The following is a 22,914-nucleotide window of genomic DNA, read 5'->3' as shown; positions in this document are numbered from 1 at the left end:
GATTTGGTTTCTGAACGACCAACTTCTGACTTCTCGAGAAAGCTTGACACTGGCCCTGAAGACCGGCAGTGTTGGCTTGCATAGTAATTAGAGATGCCTCCGCTGTCATCAGTTTTGGTTCGACTGTAAATGTAGTGTGGGTGTTGCGCATGTGCCGCTTGACCTCATACATATGTCCCTACATTCGGAAGCTCCCCAGAAAGCCTTCGTTGAAAAGGTCCATAGGAGGGACACGTTTGAGCGCTTCTGTGTGTTCTTTGAACGTCTCATTTTCTAGGTGTATATGGCCGCCGATGATGAGACAGTAAATAGAGAGTTTTAGCAAGTTACGGAAATACGGTACGCAAATGCGGTAAGGCAGTACGGTAGCATTCCTCCTTTCTCGCTAGTTGTGCTTTTGCCGCTCCCCGTTCCAGTGACACTGCGTACCCCAAACGACAGGTGTCTCATTAACAATGCGTAGGTGGACGGGCAACAGTGAGGCGTGACAACCCCACAGCAATTTTTAAAAAAGCTTTTGTGGTGTTGGGGTGCCTTCACCGACAAAAGGTTGATGACCTGGAAAGGAGGACCGGCACAGTCATACGGTAGCGTATTTGCATACCGTATTTCCGAATCTAGCTAAAACTCTAATAAGAGCTACGCAGAGCACTTTGGTCAGTGAGGGGTGCCTATAAAATAAGATACCACATGATCTGCATGTGCAAACAGATTATTTGCTAAACTTAGTTTTTGGAGAAATTATTAGTTCATGAGCGTAAATTGTGCACGTGTTGTCTAACTATTCCGCACTGCCCCAGCTTTATTTCTGCTACCTCTCTGCTAGATCGTTTTCCATGCACTGCAACAAGCAAATGGCAGTCACATCAGTGATTTTTGAGGGTACCATATAATTCGAAAAAAAAAAATGATGAAAGCGGATGTGTTACCATTACGCGAGTGTAATTATTACGCTGGTAATACAATACATATTTCGACGACTAGACAACCTACTGAAAATCATGCGTTTCAAAACTTGCATCGTGACGCGTGACATTTGGTTTGTAATAATAATAATAATAATAATAATAATAATAATAATAATAATATGTGGGGTTTAACGTCCCAAAACCACGATATGATTATGAGAGACGCCGTAGTGGAGGGCTCCGGAAATTTCGACCACCTGGGGTTCTTTAACGTGCACCTAAATCTAAGTACACGAGCCTCAAACATTTTCGCCTCCATCGAAAATGCAGCCGCCGCGGCCGGGATTCGATCCCGCGACCTTCGGGTCAGCAGTCGAGCGCCATAACCACTAGACCACCGTGGCGGGGTGACATTTGGTTTGTTGCGCGTGGCTGGGAGCTCCAGAGCTCACGCACCCATCTGCACTTTTCGTGACAGTCGGGGCAATAAGACTCGTTATAATTGACAACTTGCAAAATACAGTAAAACCTCATTAATTCGAACTTGGTTATTTCGAAATCCCGCTTAATTCGAAGGGTTTCTGCGGTCCCGTATTTTGCAGTGTAAATCTGAGTGGATATTTTGAAGCGGCGGTCAGAGCCAGCCCGGCTAATTCGAAAACTTTGGGTGCCATGTGCCAATTCCCGATCCCGATTTCGCCGAAAATCCGCGGAAGCGACGGCCATTAGGAGCCACAGGGCAATGCAGTGTAGCGATATTAATGAGTGACAGTTGAAGCAACCCAGCCTCGCTGGTGCTAGCGCAAAAAAAAGTACTAAAGAAAAAAAAACGCGGTCTCGTGGTCAGCTACGTGCGCCTGCAGAAAATAAGACGTGCTTCACTGCAACACAGCTAGTGACACGCGGGCAGCATGTCGCATGCTTCTCACAACGTCAGCGCGTCATAATTTACCCATTCTTTTTGGGAAAAGAAAAGATAATAAAGGACGACCTGACGGAATTCATGATGTATGCGAACCTCCGACTGGCGGTTGCTCCAGCAATTTGCGCACTTGCACTGCTGGCGGAGTTCTTGCCTGTAACGCCCCCCCCCCCCCCACTTCGAAAACTCAGTTCTAAAACTTCAATGATCATGTTTTCCAGCCAGAACAGATCGCGGATTTTGTCACACTGGCCATTATCGTATTCCTTATTTTACCAGAAGGAATGGGTGAATGGTCGCATCATGACGCGCTGACGCTGCGAGGAGTAGGTGACATGCTGCCCGCGTGTCACCACAGCACTGCAGTGAAGCACGCCATTTTTCCCGCAGGCACGCATTTCAGCTGACCACGAGACTTCTTTTTTTTTTTTTTTTTTACGCTGACAGCAGCGAGGCCCGCCGTTTTCCCGGGTTCGCGGCAAAAATGGGACGAGGTATTGCTGGAAAACAACCCTTGGAGCCACAAACTAGAAGGCCAAACGGCCACCTCGGATTACTTTCAGTAATTCAAAGTTCCTTGCATCCCGCTTTTTGTATGTTTCGTTAATTCGAAAACCCGCTTAATTCGAAAGTTTTTCACAGTCCCAATGACTTTGAATTAACGAGGTTTTACTGTAGTTACAGTGCATGCGCGAGCAAGTTAGTTTTCCATAGGAAAGCCTCTACCAGAAGGGCAGACAAAGACTTCTTTTTCCATTCACCACTGATCCCTATCTTTCCTTTCTTTCGTTTCCCCCTTTCTGTGCAAGAGGGAACTTACAATGAGGTGTGACATTCCTGCAGTATGTTTTCAAAAGCCTTGGTGCTGAGCCCACGTTGGAATGTGGAGGGGTGAACAAGCTTAGAGGGAGAAAAGCAGTCGGGGAATGAAGAGTTTTGTAGGAAAATATTGGTTGCTGGAAAGCCAACTTACAGGTGTTTGCAAAGTGTACGCAACGGGGCATCACGTGAAATAGTCAAACACACATACATGCCAAGCACTCGCCACCTCACCGCGTGGTTTCCGGAAAGCAGGTTTCTAGGTATTGTCATACGAGCCTCAAAAATATGAGGAGGCAAGGTGAAGTTCTTTGTGTACTTCGAAAACACTTCTACAGTCAGCTGAGCACAAAGGCGAGCAACCAAGCAATTCCTGGAATCCTCGGCACAATAGCCTATCCTGCTAGCTATGCATTCATGGTGTCTTCCCTTCTTTCTCTCACTCCCTCTCTGTCTTTCTTTCTTTCTTCAGCAGCCTCATGGGGTTACATGGTGCATTGAAGACGTGTCAACTAGATTTAGCCACTGCGCTAAAATCTGGAGAAATAACCCATCCATGTTTTGGTGGCTTAGTAATGTTTAGAGGCGCCACTTTTGACGAGCCTCGGAACTGACGTGAAACAACTTGATATCTTTTTTCACAGATGGCGGCGCGATCAAAAAATGTTTGCGAGATTTAATATTTTTTTAAAAATCTTTTGTTTCAAGCACTTCTTCGTAAAGTTAGTGAGTGCTGGTAATTACAAGACACTATGTGGTCCTGCTAATGTGCAATACTTGTTGCGAAGTAGCCTTTAGAACAAAAAAAAAAGTAAATTTGCACGAACCTGGCAAGCAGAAAAATGAGCTAAATTCACTGCTGTCCTGCAAATTTTCCAATTGAACTGACGACAATTTTCTCTTCATAGAAACCCAGAGAATCGCTTGCTGCTTGAATATTGAAGATTTCAGAGTTTCAGCTTGGATAGTTTTGTCCCTTCGTCGGTAATGCCTGACCAAGTAAAACCATAAATTGCCGAATTGAAGTAGTGAAAATTCATGAACTGTTCATGAAACACAAAACAACTTCGCGCAGACATAACGTACACTGTAGCCTGGAAACCCATTCAATATTGATGATCTACACAGAACAGAAGAAATGTTATTTACTGATAAACTTTCATTGTTTTGCCCATTTTTATTGGAGCCTGCATCAATTTCTAACTGCTTTATTGACAATATCTCTTCATAGAAACCTTGCATGACGCTTCAATAAAAGGCTCACAATTTCATTTCGTTATGTTGAACAGTTTTGCCGCACTGGCAGTAGAACGGAGGCTTGTACAGCAAAAACGCTGTTTTTTGCTCACACTGTTTTCATTGCCATAAAATAATGCTCTCGACTAGGCAGCAATACTAGCTGTCATTAGAAAGTGGAGAACGTAAACTTTCTAATGCAATACAACTCATATTCGTCCATTGAGCAGAGCAAGCACAGTGCGCCAGTAAACAATGCCTAAAACGCGGAGCGGGTGCCGCCGGAGTGGGACCGCCACTTTAAGGGATTTCCGTTTACTGAGAGTCCACAGATATATATATTGCCGCATCTCTATTTGTGTCTAGCTATATGCTGGTGATGACAATCGAAAAGACCGATTTCCTCGAGCGGTGCAGCATAGAAAACAGAGGAAGGACTGAGTGTTGGGCGAGTTGGTACTCCATTACTACAAAAAACTGCGCAAAAAAAAAACAGGGACAAGTGAGACACACGCACAAGCGCAGACTAGCAACTGGAAGTTTATTGAAGGAAACACAGATATAAGTAAGAGGAAAAACCACGTGAACGATTAGAGGTTGGCGGTTAGATAGTCTATCTCTAGTTTGTGTAACGTAAGCGAAGGCCTTGCAACGCACATGCTGCCATACTTGTGGATGTAGAATGCCTCAGCCACTTCTCACGCTGTCCCATCTTTATGCCTGGACAACACCTTTGTTTCATGCAGCAACGGGTGACACTTGCAAACTTTGCAGTGCAAGCACAGATTTCATGAAGGCTGAGCTTTCCGCGAAGCCCTGTGATCCATTAGACGATTGTTCACACACCTCCCGGTTTGCCCGATATAGCATTTTCCGCAAGACAAGGGGATGTGATAGACAACAGCCTTGCCGCATTCAACTAACGCCTGCCGATGATTAACTTCACATTCATTCCACTTCTTTCCTTTGCCTTCCACTTTCCTGTCCACTGCTGCGCAGACTCGGCCCAACTTGTTCCTAGAGGAAAAAACCACCTTAACACCATACGGGTTTCCCACCTTTTTCGTACGGTGCGAGAAGGCATGAAGATACGGAATGCAGGCGATGGGCATATCTTTATCGGCGGCCACCCTGTCGCCACCGCCCTTTCCTTCCTGTTTGAATTTATTCAATAATCTTTCACTTATACAGGCTAAGTTTCCTTCAGGAAAGTTTGATAACCTAAGTCTATTGATCTGGTTATCGAAAGCCACCGACATTTGATGTGGGCACGACTTGCGCAAAGCAGATTCTAAGCACGATGCGGCTATACCGTTCTTTACTAACTTGGAGTGGGAAGAACGGAAATCGAGAATGGGCTTAACCGACCGAGGCGAATACCACCAACACGTGTGCTCCTGTCCAATCTTGATTTTCAAGTCCAAAAATTGGATACAATCGTCTTTTGGGACCTCAAAAGTAAATTTCAAGCCCCGCCCCTTCTCCTTGAATATTTTCAGCACATTGACTCTAGCATTCGCGCAATTGTTCTTTTCAACAAAAACAAGAAAGTCATCGACGTAACGCATAGTCTTCAGGGCTACACATCCCAAGGCCACTTCGAGGTCACAATCAATCCTACCTAGGTACACTTCACTCAGTATAGGCGCAACGCGGGAACCGATACAAACTCCCGATTTCTGCCCGTACACGCCACCTTTCCATTCAACCAGAGTCGAGCGTAAATATACCGACAACAGCTCCAGGAAGGCCCCCACAGAAACGCCACAGTCATTCTGGAACCTTAGCTCGTCGTCCTCTTGTATGCAGCCTCTCGCACTTTTCATCAGGGTGTCGTGCTCTAACGAGTAGAAAAGGTCCTCCACGTCTATACTGAACACTGACACAGGCACGGGGGGTGCTGTCCTCGGGAACTGAACAACTTCATCTGAGTTCTTAAGGTGGAAGGGGATCCCGAATGCACAGAGACAAGAGGTGCTTTTGCAGGAAGCCAGATACCAAACACTGCCAAGTTCCGCGCTCGGAAACAATTACCCTAAACGGGTGACCCTCTCTATGGGTTTTTACAGTGAAGAAAAGGCTCAGCAAATTTCCTTTCTCACTTCTCACATCCGCGCACAGCCTGTCAAGCTTCAGCTGTTCCAGTAGGGCGATCGCTTTCTTCTTCACGTCCCTTGGTTTTTCCCCAACCCTCTTGAGGTTCTTCTGCACCGCAAGCATCCCCTTTTCCGAAAAGGTGCGCTCATGCAGGACAACCCAAGTTCCCTTCCTTGTCGGCGAGCAAAGGTCTGATGCTATTGGAAACCATGTAGTCCACCAAAGGTTAAACCTTGCTCTTTCTTCCGCTCCTTTCATTGAGTGCGGTCACAACCCCTGCTCCTTCAGCGACGCACCTGCCCTTTTCATCTTCAGGAACCCTTTCAGCGACAGAACGCGCCACGGCCAAAATTTCCGGATGCCCAAGTGTTGGCTCGAGGCAGAATTTTGGACCCAAACCTAGGGTCTTCAGATGAGCTTCTGGCAAGACGGTACCATCCAGGGAGACTATTTTGGCAGACGGTCCTTGAGCTTTCTTCTTTTTTGGGAGCGTGGGCCGCAAAGTGTTCTAAAGGAATTCCGTAACTCGGGACCTTGTGTCACACCACCCTCGGTAAGCTTGCGTCTTACGGCTACCTGCCCAACACCACAGTGGGTCCGAAGACAGTCTTCATATAGCCTCGCTTGCCTCCACCACTCGGACTGCAGTATCTTACAGATGCGCTTGGCATGGCCTGGTGACGGTTCAAACCAGCCGCACAACCTCTGAACGTCTTCAGGGCACGCCCCCACTTTTACGTACCACGAGGCGGTTCTGGCTCGGCACACGCACACAGCGTAAAGTGCTACCAAAACTGCAGGGTTAGAAAAGGGAAGGTTAACACACGGTCCCTGTTTTTTTGCGCAGTTTTTGTAGTAAAACAGAAGAAGAAGGCTAGCCCGTTTCACGAGTGTCTCTTCGAGTACGACACTCCATACTTCTGCTTCTCGCACTAAATTCTCTGTGCTCTGTGGACACTGCTGGAGGTGCCATCGCCTCGTGATCGGCACTCCTGCGAGTAGCCCTGCATCGAGACCCGCAAGACAGCCACGCGTGGAGACGCCCGTATGGGCCACCACCGCTGGAGCTCTCACGGTGTGTGCAGCGCCACCCCGGTGGTCAAAGTACCGTTGCATCTTTAGTAGCGTAGCCGATATAGGAACACGAGTGGGTGTCGTGGCCGGGGCAGTCACGAGGACGAGTTGAAGAAAGGAAGACTTTATGTACAAGTATTTACGTCGTTCAGAACTTAGTAAAAGAGCCCGGTGCTCTAAATGACAAGGTTGGGGTCCACCCTCTTCCTTTTTTCGACATGGTGGCCAGGATTCCGCCAATCCTGAACTCTTAGCAGGATCGAAATGAAGAGCACGCACCTGCACCCCCTTTGGGGCATTAAGTGGCTTGTTGACCCCATGTTGTCAGCACTGGGACGTATAATGGGCCAGACCAGCGATGGTCCTCATGGCGCTGAAGAGACAACACCATAGGTGCATTTCTCCCCTCCATCTCACTCTGGGATGCGCTCGGTCGCTGAGAAGGGGGGAGACGGGGACTGGCGTCGGTACATTACGTAACTGCGCAAAAAACGGACGGTGACACAAGAGGAGAGGAAAGCACAAACAGGCACAGACTATCAACTGAAGCTTTATTGCAAGAACAAGGCAATATAAAGGACAGGATTAAGAGCAAGAAAGGGCAAAGGGGGAGGAGAAAAAGCCGAGAGGGACCCATATCAACAAAAACCCAGGGCACATCAACGATAGCACGCCCGTCATACAGCACCAAGATAACATAACTCTTTTTCATGTAAAGCAACAGAGGAAACACTAACGCAAGACTCAGATTGCTTATGAATGTGCGCAGCCTCGACAAGTTCACGCGCTCTTTGATTTTTGTGGCGGAACAACACAGAAGTGTCACTGAAGAGCGGGGAGCAGCCACATTTCTTACAATGCGCTGCTAAATGAAGGCCAGAGTGGCCTTTCAGAGAATTACAATGTTCCCTAAGTCTAACATTTAGACATCGTCCCGTTTGGCCCATGTATACACGATTGCAAGACAGGGGCATGGAACACTGGTGATACAGGATACATAGTTATGAACATGACTTACATTGCACTTATCCTGCTGCACAATTTGTCGGTTCGCCACACGTCGGTCTACCTTGGCACATAAAGTGGATAGCTTATTCCTGGCAGAAATTACCACTTGCACGTCATATCGTGATGCGACCTTTTTTAAACGGTGGGTGAAACCATGCACATATGGAAGAACAACAAATTTTTTTCGCTGCGCCTTCTCTGCCAAGTTGCAGCCATCAACGGGACCTTTTCTGATCTTCTTGATCAACTTCTCGCAAACCTTTACCAAGACATCCCGTGGGAAGCCAGCTTGACTCAGTTCTTGCACCTGCCCAGAAAAACTGGTTTCAACTAAATGAGTGCAGGATTTCTTCAGCACAGAACTGAAGCAGGAGAGTGCAATGGCATTTTTTACCAGTTTCGTATGGCTAATTCAACACAGGTTTGACAGACCTAGGGGCGAAGAACCAACATACATGTGTGGGTGAGAACTGCAGCTGTAGACCCAAAAATTGGATGCAATGGTCATTTAAGCATTCGGAAGTAAACTTTAGGCCAAGACCAAACTGCTCAAAACTCTTGAGAATACCTGCCGACATGTCTTGAGTTCCCTTACGGAAAAAAACAATCTAGTCATCTACAAAACGAAAGACCCTGATTACGGATGCTTGTAAAACCGGTTGGAGCGCCCGATCGACTCTACTTAGACAAATATCACTTAGAACCGGTGCCACCCTAGACCCAATAGAGGCACCTTCCTTTTGCAGGTACGTTTCACCTTTGAAGGAAATAAATAAAGACCCCAGGTAAAAAAACAAAAGTTTGGTGAAAGATTCAACTGACATACCACTTAAACCAATGAAGGCAAGTTCGTCGTTATGACATGGAATCGACTCCACCGACATTGGTGTGTCACCGCCGACCAAGCCACTGAGGCGCTCTGGAATATAGTCCGCCCAACGTTGCCTCCTTGTGAAAGGACTGCCGCTACAAATGGGCATGTTGTCACGTTGGGGGAAGTGCGTCTTCCGGACCGACATAGACAGGTTCTTGAGTTAGGCCCCAAGTTTGCTTTTGAGCCTCGTCTGTGGAATGTCGAAAAGGTCAGTCTGATGCACGATATTTCCCGTCATGTTCCTGAGTATGAAAAACAGCACTGTATTGGAGACTGCATGGATGCTATGGGTAGGACGCCAGGTCGGCCAGCGTCGACGTTTAACTGGAAAGGAATGGTAGATTTTTTGGCTAACAATGAACTTAGATTACTTGTTTCTGACAAGGAGGGGCAGTTCGTTGTTCTACCGGAAGTCATGTATAGCGAAAAGGCATTACAAGCTGTGCGAAAGAATTTCCGGACTACGTCAATCAAGCCAACGGAAAGGAAAAAACAAGCTGTTGCCTTGTTGCTAGATACGAACTTGCACAAACTTGCACAGTCTGTAAAAAGGGCGAACAAATTGCAGCTTGAAGTATTTTACACAGCAAAAACGCACAAGATTGGTATGCCTTTTCGTGCAATAATCACGGAACGCGACACGTGGCAGCATTGTGTGTGTGGTTTTTTGCAGACTTGCCTATCGTCTCTCCATATAGATGATCCCTACATTATCTCAAACTCGGAAATGATTGTGCAGTTCCTGCGTGATGACAACCCTGTTAATTGTGACGCCGTAAGCATTGATGTCGAGGACCTTTTTTATTCTCTCCCCCATAATCACCTTTTGACCGCAGTAAAGGAATGTCATAACGACGAACTTGCCTTCATTGGTTTAAGTGGTATGTCAGTCGAATCTTTCACCGAACTTTTGTTTTTTTACCTGGGGTCTTTATTTACTTCCTTCAATATCTTCTTTTAGCATTATGTCTCTGATAGACATGCTTTGAATTTCGTGGGAACCTAATTTGTTGGCCGTGCTTGAGTGTAACGCACTTCTGTTTGCCAGGCACGAGAAGAATTGGAGGAAGCTAAGCAGATGTACGAAGTAATCAACAATGAACTCCATGAGGAACTGCCGACACTCTATGAAAGGTGAGACAACATTCTCTTTTCATTTATTATACGCTTGTCTGCTTTGACGGCAGGCCTCCCGAGTGGGGTGGTGTTATCGCATGCACCCTCCGAGTGACAGAAATGGGCCGGCTCGTTTGTTCTCTGCTTCCGCCGCGTTCGTCACCCCGCTCGCGCGCTTTTATCCACGATAGAACATGCAGTGCGCAGGGGGATCTTTTCAATTTGGACTTCATACCGGAAGGACATGATGGCAACAGCGATGGAAAAAACCCGTCGAGACTGTCCATATAATTGCTATCGCAATAATAATCACTGAAGAGGTTAATCCACAACACTCAACTGCATGAGCCCTTATTTTTGCATTATCGAGTTACATGTGGAGTTCTCCTGAGATGATTTTTTTCCATGAGATTTGCAATGAATCGAAATATTTCTAGCTCTTCAGAAGAGCCCCATAATAATTATTCAGGTGCTTGAATGTTAGTGCAATTTGCTTCTCTAGTGCACTCCAAGATGTAAAATTAGCTGCTCCTGAGTGCTCCCAGATTCAAAATTATCTGCTCGAAAGTGCGCCTAGATGGAATTTTTTGCTGCTCCAAAGTGCTCCAAAATTGAAATTTTGCGGTTCCAAAAATTGCTCCAAATCAGAAGTCCTCGGTAGCATCACTAGTTCTGGCAATGACATCTGCTCAGCCTTGTGCGACGGAGGGGCTAGCAGGCATTCCCACGACAGTGCCCAACTCAAGATGGTGACATCGCCAGTGCTGTTTGAGCACGAGGCACTGGGAATATGTATCACCTATTTAGCTGTAGTAATCTCTTTAGAGAAAGGGAAATAAAATTTCATGAAAGACCAAGTTGTCACTAGTGGGATGTGCACTACCCATTGTGCTACAGTAGTAGTGGTGGCTATTCCCCGTCCACCTTTATCAGCATTTACGTATGCATAACATTGTCGGGCAATCGTAGCCATGGTGGCAACAAAAGCTCTGCCGATTGCTTTTGTTCTGCTAGCTTTGGCAGAGATACACCTACCCCTCGTGGCAGCAGTCTTCGGTGTCCAACAGAAATCAGCATTACTGAACTTGCATTACTTTGGTCATACACTTGGCCTTAAAACTCATAGGGTCAATTTAATACTAATGGTTCATGCATGCAGACCCATACATAGCACTCACTCCACCATTGACTAGCGTTTATGCGCCTTCCTTGGCACTCACTTGAATCAATACTCACAGGCCCATGGTGACGTTTGCTAACATTCACTGCTACTCATGCTGATTCCTACTAAAACGCCAAGTCACTGACATCCATATTTGAGCCACCTTGCATTGATCTCACCGGTGCACGTCCACACGACAGTCCAACAACGTTCGTACTGTGTCTGCTCAGTCATCACTTACGCTTCAGATTGATAGGGTCCTGCAAGACTTTTCAAGTAGACATCGAATGACTTCATTAAAGGAGCCACAAATCGATGGCCTCAGATATGTTTAGAATCTGTCAAGTGGAGTCACGCTTTAAGCACGGTCGTACCAGCGAGGGAGCTACTACGTCTGTTTGCTCTGACCTTGAGCGCTTTCTTTCCTTTTTCTTTTTTCTTCGAATGTAGGGCTTACTTTCGATGTGATTGTGAGCGCGCGCGAGCACGTGGTGGCCACCTGTGGCAACTATGCAGCTCACGATGCTCCAACCACCCAATGGCTGTGTTGATTCAGAAGGACCAGGGAAACCGCAGAACCGATAAGTCTTTGGCTTATTGTTGTCAGAACGAGCAAAACAAAAACAGAAATATGTAGAGCGTGCCCCTGGCCACCTCCTCTTCCTTGCCTCCAGCCCCGTCTTCAATGTCTTTTCTGCATTTTCCCGCCGGCGAGATTCCACCAAAGCAGCCTTCGAGCAAATGCAACTGAATCGGTCTCTTGACCAGTTTTCCTTCAGATGTCCACAGCAAACATGTCCTCACTAGTCCATCCTTGCCTGGGAAAATCTTTTCAACTTTACAGAGTTTCCACTGCGTCCTTTTACGCGCTTCTCCAAGCAGAAGCACATCTCCTTCTCGTATAGCTGTGCGACCAGCCGTTTTTCTGCTAGGACACTTCAGCTCCCTTGAGTACTCTTGTTTCCATCTGATCCACCATGTCATCATTGCCTCTTTTCTTTTACTCCAGCAATTCAGCCAACTGTAGTCACCCGGTGGTTTGCTGTCTTCTCGCTTGCCTCCTATAACATCCGCCGGTGTAATGGGTGGTGGCTCGTTGGGATCGTCGTAGACGTAAGTAAGAGGCCGGTTGTTAATCGCTGCTTCTGCTTCAACAACCACAGTCCATAGTTCTTGCTCATCCAAAAGTCGAGCTCTTCTTAAAGCTTCTGATGACTCTTTCATAAAATCCTCCCCACCATGGAGCTAACTCTGCAATGAACTTCCATTTTACTTGCAGGTTGCTGGTATACTGTGGCACCCTTTCATCTTCCATCTTTAATATTTTTCTTGAATATTCGGATTTCTCGAAGGCTCTTGCATTGTCACTATAAATAGTTGTACACAATCCTCTTCTGTTTCCAATGACACCCTCTTGACCAACTCTAGTTGTACAGCTCTTGTTACTGCACACGTAAATATCACAACGTAGAACTTTGTAATTTTGCTGCCTTTCTCCTCTCGAGCATTCAGCGGTCTGGCGAAGTCCACACAAACTATGTCGAATGGCCTCGTCTTCGTTATCCTGTCTGCTGGGATTTCTCGCTTCATTGGTCGGAAAATGATGCATTTCTTTATAACATATTTTACCATCTGTCCAAAACTTTGTCCTTACATATGTCGGTGTTGACGCAATGCCACCGTGCATGGTAACTTGATGAGCATGAATAACTAAGAGTTTTGACAAGCGACTTTCTCTTGGCAACACAATGGGATGCCTTTCATCAAGGCATAATAGGCTTGTGCGAATAGTAAATTTTTGGTCATGTTACCATAGTCGGTGCTACAGTGAGGAAGCAGAAAATTGATGCTGTGTGTAAACCTAGTGCAGTTAGTATGTAACCTACCGTCAATAACTGCATAAGAAAGGTGATTATGAAGTAATTTAAAAAAGGAAATACTTAAATGGTATTTAAACAAACCAAAAATGGGTAGAATAGAGTTGTCATGTAGAAGTGTGAATGCATTCAATTGGAATGAACCATTAGTGATGATACGGATTCTGTAAATGTTGAATAGATGGAACATTGTATGTATATTGCCCCATGAAGTGATCCCTTAAGTACTAATATGACTATGAATATAAGCCAGTATAACAAGCTTTCAAACTTAAAAATTATGAAGCGATGTGAGGGTAATATGTTCATTTAACCTTGAAGTAGAGCTTCGTGGCATGCGGATTTTGCCTGGAAAGGTGTATTCACGGCATAGCACCCCAGTACTGCAGTGAAACCACCTTTACAGTGGGGTTACATGCGGACTAATATACACCTATTCGTTCATTTCGAATACCTCGAAATTTCCAATAATTTAAATTTGAATCGAAGCAAATTCGATTCGTTCGAATATTCGCAGTGCTCGAATGTTCGCACAGGCCTACATCAACCACTCCGTTGAAGCCTCCCTCTGAGGGCGCCTCGATTGTCTTTGAAGATGTCTGTGCTGTACAGTTTCATCTTGTCATTTATTCGTGTCACTGCGTTTTGTAACGTGTTCTGGTCCTGCTTTATCATCACCAACTCTGCCTTGTCCAATTGTTCTCCTGTTGGCGAACCTGTTTTCGCTTCTCTTCTTAGATTTCCAATGTAGCACATCGCAATGCCTTTTGATACGATCCGAACCTGCTAACATCGATTATTTTTTTCTTGACTCGTGGTGGCAGTTAGGCTTGCCACGATCTCTTTGTCGTGTTCGTTGTCATCATTGTCCGATTCTAGCACGATGTCGTTATCAGGCCTTTGTTTTTCATTCTCGATCCACGTGGGGCCTTTCCACCATAATTCACTGTTCAGTAAATGTTTCATCTTCACACCCCTTGTCATCAAATCCGCAGGATTTTTATCACTTTTAACATAACCCCATTGACTCTCGTTGGACTTATTCTTGATTTCTGCTGTGCGGCTGCGAATAACAGATCTTTCGTCTTGCTGGACTTCATCCAGCAAAGCACAATTTGAGAGTCAGTCCAGAGTCTCACGCTTCTTACTTTCCTGATGAAATTCTCAGTTATATGACTGGCCAATCGGACTGATACCGTGGCGGCCAACAACTCCATTCTTGCCAGTGTAATCTTTTTGATTGGAGTGACTCTACCTTTTGCGATGAGTAAACTAGCTTTATTGCTTCCACCTGAGTATTCTGTTACAAGGTATGCTGCTGCTCTGTACAGTTGATGCTTTCACCTCAGCTTGCCTGTTGTACTAGTCATAGCATCTGTTAATAGGGAAGTTATCCAGCTCCTGTGCCCAATCCTTTGACGCTGATTGGTGCTGGCTTGGTGACGGGTCGTCCCATTTTAGGTTTTCTCTCCAAATCTTCTGCATCGACATCTAAGACAAAATGGCATCGAAAAACCTCAAGGGTCGTATAGCCTTGCCGTAGCTTGCAAGACCTGACGTTTTGAAAGTTGTCTTGTATCCACGTCCTTTCGCCACATAGTGTCTGGGAGGCTCAGCAAGTCGTCAACAAAATGCCATTTCAATCCCAAAACCTTGATTTGTCCCTCTTTTCCAATTCTCCAATCTAATTCTTCTCCTTCGTCAAATAGATTTCGTAGTCTGGTGTCATTGGAAGTCCATTTCCTTAAATTCATTCCTGCACCACGAAAAATGTCTCTTGCTTCTTTGTACAGTTTAGCAGCTGTCAAGTATTCGTCGGCTCCTAGTAAGACGTCGTCGACGTAAATTCCTTTCCGGAGTTGCACCACAACTGCGTGACATTTTTCTTCCAAGTCATCCAAGTGTCGATGAATTGTGGCCGCTAGACGAAAGCTACTTGGTGTAGTGCCGAAAGTTACCCTCGTCATCCTCCGTGTTCTTATTTCTGGGCTTGGCATAGCTTCGCTGGGTATTTCTTCCCTCCACAGAAATCTCAGTGCATCTTGGTAATTTTCTTGTATCGCTATCTGCAGGAACGCTTTTTCCACGTCTGATGACATGGCAATTCTGTGTTGTCAAAAGTTCATCAGCAAACTTGTGATGTCGGGGTTAAGCCCATTTTCCAAGTTGTCATTCAGTGATTCCCCTGGATTCTGGCTTGATGATGCGTCAAATACAACCCGCATCTTTGTCGTTGTTCTTTCTTTCTTGATCACAGCCTGATGAGGCATATAATAGACAAATTTGTTTCGTATGTCTGATCCGGCAGCATCTTCGATGTTTTCTGCTATTTCTTTCTCCAAGTACTTTCGGATAGCTTTGTCGTAGAAGGTCATTGCGATCCTTCCATAATTTCTTTGTCACCTGCGTAAGCCTCTTCTCTGCAATTCCCTTGTTGTCACCCAGCGTTACGTTTTCCTTCCATGGTAGCCGCACTTGATACTTTCCTGCCTTGAACTCCATTGTTTCTCTGACTTACTGCAGCACACTGTCATCGCTTGGCTTTCCAAATCCCAGCTTTCCAAATCCCATGCTTTGCAAATCCCAGAACTTCTGCAGTTCATCGATGATCGTGTTAGAATTGGCACTGACTTTGAGGACCACAACCGTCGATGATTTCAGTGGCACAGAATGAAGATCTACAGGACCTTGAACTGTCCATCCCAACATCGTTTCTATTGCCATTACTTTCGGCTGGATCGCACGAATGCGACCAGTGACTACCGTCCAGTAATAATCTGCTCCAATTAATATTGAAGTTTCAAGATTTTCGCTGTCATTGCCTGCCTTCTTACTGTCATCAGCCAAGGAAATTCCTAGAGATCTTACTCGTTCTTGTATCGCCAAAGGTGGCAATGGTAGCATGTCGCAGGATATCACTTCTGTCTCGAGCACCTCAATAGTGATGTGTTCCGATGTAGGGTCCTTCTTCACGTTGACTTTCAAGTCGAGTTCCACCTCTCCTCCTCCAAACGATCCAACGGTGATTCTTTCGGATCTTTTTACTTTGCACCCTAGTTTTCCCGAAAATCTTTTGAGGATGAATGTCCTCTGGCTCCCATTGTCCAGCATAATGCGTGCGTAGCACTCGCTTTCTTCTCCCTCCGTCCATGGAAAGGCTGTCTGCAGTAGTATACACTTGTGCTCACCAGACTACTGTGCATGCATGTTGCAGGACTTGCTGACATCCGACCGATCAAGTTGGGTGCTTGTACGTACGTGTCCGCCACCACTGCTTGGCTGTTGAGCTGACGTTCCAGATGTTCGTGGTCGACACATGGATGTTGCGTGCCTTCCCTTGCATGTCTTGCAGCGTACGTTGGCATGGCATATCTTCGACGTATGGCAAAGTCTATTGCATCTGAAACACCTTCGATCCCGCTGCAAGGCTTCTTTCTTCTGGTCCATCGTTATGCTTCTTCTGCAATCTTCCGCATAATGTCCAGTGAGCTCACAGAAAATGCATTTTTTCATCGAGGTGCTTTGAAGCGTATATGTTCTTGTCCATCTCGTACTACGTGGTGACTGGTTCTCGGCCTCTTTCTCCTCACGTGTTTCTTCTCTGCTGCGTATATAAATGTTTAAGAACTCCATAATTCCTTTCAAACCACGTGTGCTCTCTTGATGACGCCAGCGTTGTCTGCGCCTTTCCCTATTTCTTTCATCTTCATCTCAATCCTCATGTCCACCGGTAGTGCATATTTCACGACTGCAATGCTCGTGTATTTACTTGCAACTTTTGGAATAGTTTCTTCAATCCGTCCACATCTTTGGAACTCTTCACTGCGTCTACGTTTGCTAGCTCTTTTATGTATGTCTCCCTTAAATTGTCTTGTCGCCCGAACGTTTCTTTCAGAAGAGCAACTGCATGCTCTCATCAGAGAACTGTAAACCTTTACTAGAGAAGCAGCCTCTCCGCTGAGTGACGCCAGAAGGTAGTTAAATTTCTGACCCTTTGGCATGTTCAATCTATATTGTGCACCGATGTCTGGAAGTGATGCCAAAACATAGACCACACTGTTCTTTTCCCATCAAACTTGATCATTTCAAGATGTGGCAACATAACAAGCTCTTGCATGTCCGAGGTGTGGTAGTACCTTGCACAGTTCTCGCCTGGTCTGTCACTGTTCTCATTGTTAGTTGCGTTGCTCGCTCCAGCTCTCTTCAGCGCTCCTCTAGTTTTGTCGTTGTTGCAATGATCTTCATCTCATATTGCAAAACTCTTTCAAATTCTGCCTCCGCGTCTTCCTGTTCGAGGAGTGATTCCATATGTTCGTTAACTTGGTTTAGCGTCTGTGACATGCTCTTTATCTGGTTTGGAAGCGTCATTAATTGTGCTCAATCGGCTTCTTTTTCTATCTTCTTATCAATTTCACTCGCAAGCATCACATTTGCTCAAAGCGTCTTTCACTTCTTTAGTGGGACTTCTCTATTGATGCTTAAAATCATGTTGAAAGGGCCCTTGCATGTGTAGCTGCGTTGCCAACAATCATCAGTCGTGGTCCTCCCCGCGACGGTTCGATGCTGAGCCAGACACCGCTGCTCCATTCTTCAACCCGTTGTTGTGAAGGGGGTTGAAGTCTTCGCATCATTCTTCAGGTATCCTGGTCACAGCACCATGATTCAGAAGGACCAGAGAGACTACAGAACCGACATGCCTTCGGTTTATTGTAGTCAGGACGAGCAAAACAAAAAAATATATAGAGAGAGAGCGTGCCCCTGGCCACCTCTTCTTCCTTGTCTCCAGCTCCATCTTCACTCTGCTTTCTACATAAGTGTTTTATGACATGGCCATTTTGGATTGTCAAGAGAAGAGTGAGCGGTTTCTAGCTTACCTTGAGAATGAATTGTAAATTCCAGGCCACGTGCTGTGCTATAATCTTTGGCTCACATGCTCTCAGGAGCCTCGACTACCGATCGGCAGCATTTTTTGACCATGCTCAAAAAGTGCTGCGGGGCCCCGTAAAGTGGGAGTGTGTGCATACATGGCGCTGCTCTACATGAATGTTGTAGTTTCATTGCAAAATAGTGGTCTCTCTCAGTGGAACACAACAGTAAATTAACAAAGAACCAGATGGGACAGAAAATATAGCAGAAAAGCAAAGTGACAACTCTCGAGAATGCTCTGCTTGTGCAGCTCCTGTGAAAGTACTAGTGAGAGCACTCCTTGAGCCTGACTGCTCCGTAATGGTAGCCCCTGTTGAAGGACACTGGCTGAGAGTGTATGTGTTTGCACAGCCGCATCCCGTTCCTGGTGTCCAACCTGCAGACCTTCTTCACGGCCGAGAGCACCTTCCATGCCGAGAATGCCAAGGTGTTCTCTTTTCTGGTGGATACCATGCAGAAGCTAGCGGCTGACAGCGAGCGCCTGGGCAGCACCATTGGCTCCTTGCCCAAGTAAGTGCCTCAGTGGCATGCTCAGTGTTGTCTGATCAATGGACCCGATGGGCACCACTGCCTTCTTTGAGTCATTCAACATTGGAAACCTGGCTCCTGTTTTGTCAAGGTTTCGTTTATTTCTTGCTAAATTTTTTGCTTCGGCTAAAATGTGTTGGTCTGGCTGTGGCGAAACTAAGCGCAGTCCATAATGGGATACAGACTCATCCTGCATGTCTGAGCAGTGTTTAGTTGGGCACATGGTTCTTTAGGATAAAGCTGTAGTACACGGGACACAAGGAAGCACTAAACACACTTGGCACTGTTTTTTTACTTTCAACAACTAATCCCAGCATGCATATGCCCTTCATTCGACCATCATGCTCAGAGCATCCTGATAACATGTTGGGAGCCAAAGTTGATGGTGCCATACTCAAATATTGCAACTTGTTTTCATTTATTCACGTGGATGGATTGCCGATACGTGCTCGTGTGTCCTGCGTCAACTGCACTACGCTTTGAAGGTTGCAGCTTCGGTTACAGCAGAGTTTACTTTCTTCACGCTTGTATCGTAATTACTAGAGTGCAGCTAAAAGAGTGTTCCTTGCCTTCATTGACTGTGGGTTTTCATTAAGGTTGCGTCAAACAAAGAAACAAGTCCTTAAAAAATTCTTTATTTTGTTTACCCATTGAGCTGGAATGTGCTCAGTGTATGTATAGTTGTGTGAATATTTCATGTATGCAATTATTTTTCTTGTATATTGTGCAGTTTTTTAAATATCAAACATTTCATGTGCTTTTCAAACATTTCATGTGCAAGAGTTTTTAAAATTGAGAGAGTCGCCAAGTAAATAAATCTGGAATGAGAACTCTGTGTGGTATAACCAGAATGGGCGTACTAAACCCATTTCAACATCGATATGTTCAACATTTGCAAGTGAATCTATGTTTCATTTAATTTCATTTTTTTACCCTAAAAGCACAACAAGGGCATTGCATAAAGGGCGTGTACACATATGCTCGTTGTACTGTCTGCTATCGTGTGCTTCTGGCAGTGAAGAAAGCAAAACGCAAACAGTAAAGATGAACTGCTTTATTTTGCGACACTGCAAGTGCAGCAAGGCCGCTGGCATCAAGATAAAAAAGAAGCGCCCTTCAGAAAAAGCATATTTCCGATGCTTAAAAGACTTCAGGTCTTGTGCAGCGCCACTGAGAGTTCGTAATGCCGTTCAGTATGAGCTCGTAGTCCTGAGCGCTGACACATCGCAGCACCTTACATGGCCCGAAGTATTATCAAACAAGTTTTTCACCGAGTCCACGCTGGCGTATCAAAGTCCACACCCAAACACGGTCGCTGGGCTGGTATTCCACGAAGCGTCGTCAAAGATTGTAACGGCAGCTGTCGACCCTCTGGTGGTTCTTGATACACAGGCGAGCGAGCTGTCGGGCTTCTTTGGCACGTTGCAAGTAGGTAGCAATGCGAAGATTTTCTTCGTCGGTGATGTTCGGCAGCATCGCGTCGAGCGTCATAGGCCAGGTTCCTTCCGTCGACCAGCTTGTATGGTGTCACAGCATCATTTCTTGCACGGCTGGGTTGTACGTGAAGGTCACATACGCAGATAGAAGATGGCATCCCACGTCGTGTGTTCGATGTCCACAGACATGGCCAGCATGCCGGCGATTGTCTTACTTACACGCTCGGTGAGGCCATTGGTCTGTGGGTGGTAGGCAGTGATCCAGTGGTTGCCCGTCTGGCTGTATCTTAAGATCACCTGAGTTAGGTCAGCAGTAATTCCTGTTTTTCTGTCAGTGATGAGGACCTCTGGGGCGTGATGACGCAGGACAATGTTCTCAACGAACTTGGCTACCTTGGTGGTACTGCCTTTAGGCATGGCTCTTGTTTCCGCGTGGCTGGTGAGGTAGTCGGTAGCTGTGACGATCTATTTATTTTCGGAAGTCAACATCGGGAATGGCCCCAGTAAGTCCGTCCCGATTTGCTGGAGCGGCAGTGAGGTAGCTCAGTGGTCTGCAGAAGTCCAGCTGGCCTAGTCGGTGACAGTCGTCTGTCGCAGACGGTCTCGGCAAGTCCTTACGTACTGGGTGACGTCGGCAGTGAGGTGAGGCCAGTAATATTTCTTAACAATTCTTGTGAACGTACGCGAGAATCCAAGGTGTCCAGCGGTCGTGTCATCATGCAGAGCCTGGAAAACTTTTGGACGCAGTGCCAAGGGCACGAAGAGAAGGTAGTTGGCACAAGCTGTCAAGAAGGTCTTTACAAGCACACCGCCTCGTAAGAAAAAAGAAGGCAATGCACATCTGAATACGTCTGAATTATCTGAATACAGTAAAACCTCGTTTATCCGGATCTTGTTAACTCGGAAATTCGGTTAACTCGGACTCACGGCGTGGTCCCGGCAAAATTGTGTATACTTCAATGGTGTCAAATGCTCATTAATTCGGAGGGATTTAGCCGTGCACCGGTTAACTCGGACAACTCCAGAGAGGGCTTTCGGGACTCCATGCTTTGAGTCGTGCTATCTGAGCAGCTTGGAGGCTCAAGCACTGCTTGCTGTAACCAATGACGGAACCAGGGTTTTGGAGAAACTGAACAAACAACTGCAGCAGAATATGGTCATGGTGATATGAGGGGAAAGTGGCTAGGTGGCGCTAGTCACCACCCGACGGAAGTGCTTGGGCCACCGGCGCATCCAGTGTCTATTAAAAGCGGAACGCATGGACAACGGGACGGTTTGCGCTGTCACCACCACTGCTGCTCGCTATGCCTATGCTGCTGGTTTCTTTGTGTTGTGACTTTGCACGTAGCGTGCAAGCTCGTGCACGTTGCGTTCTCCGGCTGTACTTATGCACGTTGCCACCGCCGTCACGTTTCATGGTGGTGGCAACCGTCACCGGAGTGAAGCGGCCACAGCAGCCAGCAGATGATCTACAAAGAAAGGTGATGATATTGAAAGACATGAACGCATGTGTTTCTCAGCAGGAGATAATGAAAAAGTATGACATTAAGATAAGCACCTTAAGCAACTATGTGAAGAACGAAGCAAAAATTTTCGAGATCATTCTAGCACAAATTCCGACGACGAGGCAGACAAAAATAACGCAGTTTTTCATGAAATAAAGGTTTGTCTGTGCCGAGTACATTTTCCTTTTGTTTTCGTGTACCATTCGATAATCCGGAATTCGGTTCACTCGGACATTTTCGCCGGTCCCGTGAGATCCGGGTTAACGAGGTTTTACTGTACCCTCGGAGCAACGAGGGTCTTGCCTTCCAAGTACTCCAGGAGGCTGATCAGTGCTGGGTCGCTGCACTGCTACTCGTTGTAGCCGTCTTGGGTTTAAGTTCCCAGAAAGGAGTTCATCTTGTTCGTCTTGAGGTGGCAGATCAATAGGGGCGCAGGACAAGCAGGCGGCATCTGAGTGTTTCTGTCCAGACTTGTACGCAACAGTGCCTTCGAATTCTTGAAGTCTGAGTTTCCACTGTGCGGGACAACCTGGATTGTCCTTTAGGTTTGACAGCCACCACAAGGTGTGAGGGCCACTTACCTCTTTGAAAGGCCTGCTGTATAGTTCCTTTTCTGTCATGGAATACTAGTTGGCTTTGGCTTTTGACAATAACCGGTTAGCATAAGCAGTGACCCTTTCAAGACCATTTCTCCTCTGTACAAGCACGGCACCAAGCCCTGCACTGCTTGTGTTGGTGTGAGTTTCGGTTTCGGCTTGCTTGTCGAAATGTGAAAGAACTGGTGGCGACTGCAGGCATCATTTCAGCTCCTGAAATGCCTCGATCTGTGACGTCTCCCACTTGAACTCGACGTCAGATTTCGTCGCGATTGTCGGTGGTGCGGCGATGCGGGAGAAGTTTTTCATAAAGCGTCAATAATAAACATACAGGCTGAGAAACCGGCGCATTGCCTTCTTGTCAACAGGCTGAGGGAAGTTTGCGATGTGTGCAGTCTTCTGAGGTTCTGGGAGAACTCCAGACTGGCTGACAATGTTTCCCAGGAAGAGTAGCTTCGTATGTGAAATGGCACTTTTCAGGTTTTAGTGCAAGTCTGGACGACCTAACGACCTGTAACACGGTCTCAAGCTGCCTAAGGTGATCGTCGAAGTTCTCGGAAAAAACTACATCATCATCCGAGTAGAGAAGACAGGACTGCCACTTCGGCCTGCAGTACCGTGTTCTTGAAAGTCGCAGGTGCTGAACAAAGCCCTTGAGCTCACACAAACCGTGTGGCATGATGGAGGCGGTTTCGTCTCGGTCCCTCTTGTTGACTCCCATTTGCCAATAGGCCGTCTTAAGTTTGTTCACGAAAAATGCCTTGCATTGCACAGCCGTGCCGATGTGTTTTCTATCTGTGGGAGGGGGTAGATGTCCTTCTTTGTAATCT

The 22,914-nt window shown here is 46.3% G+C and overlaps 1 protein-coding gene across 5 annotated transcripts in view; it reads left to right on the top strand.

Annotated features, from left to right (window-relative positions):
- The window catches only part of LOC119394569 (amphiphysin), a 669,247-nt gene that overhangs the window by 483,472 nt on the left and 162,861 nt on the right, over positions 1-22,914 (top strand). For all 5 annotated transcript variants that reach the window (XM_049415832.1, XM_049415833.1, XM_049415834.1 and 2 more), the window contains exons 6-7: positions 9,987-10,072; positions 18,371-18,529. In XM_049415832.1, the coding sequence (XP_049271789.1) occupies positions 9,987-10,072; positions 18,371-18,529 (245 nt within the window). The remainder of the gene's footprint in view (positions 1-9,986; positions 10,073-18,370; positions 18,530-22,914) is intronic.

This window comes from Rhipicephalus sanguineus, chromosome 5, assembly GCF_013339695.2.
Source record: "Rhipicephalus sanguineus isolate Rsan-2018 chromosome 5, BIME_Rsan_1.4, whole genome shotgun sequence".
NCBI lineage: Eukaryota > Metazoa > Arthropoda > Arachnida > Ixodida > Ixodidae > Rhipicephalus > Rhipicephalus sanguineus.
This window is presented reverse-complemented; position numbering and strand designations above follow the sequence as displayed.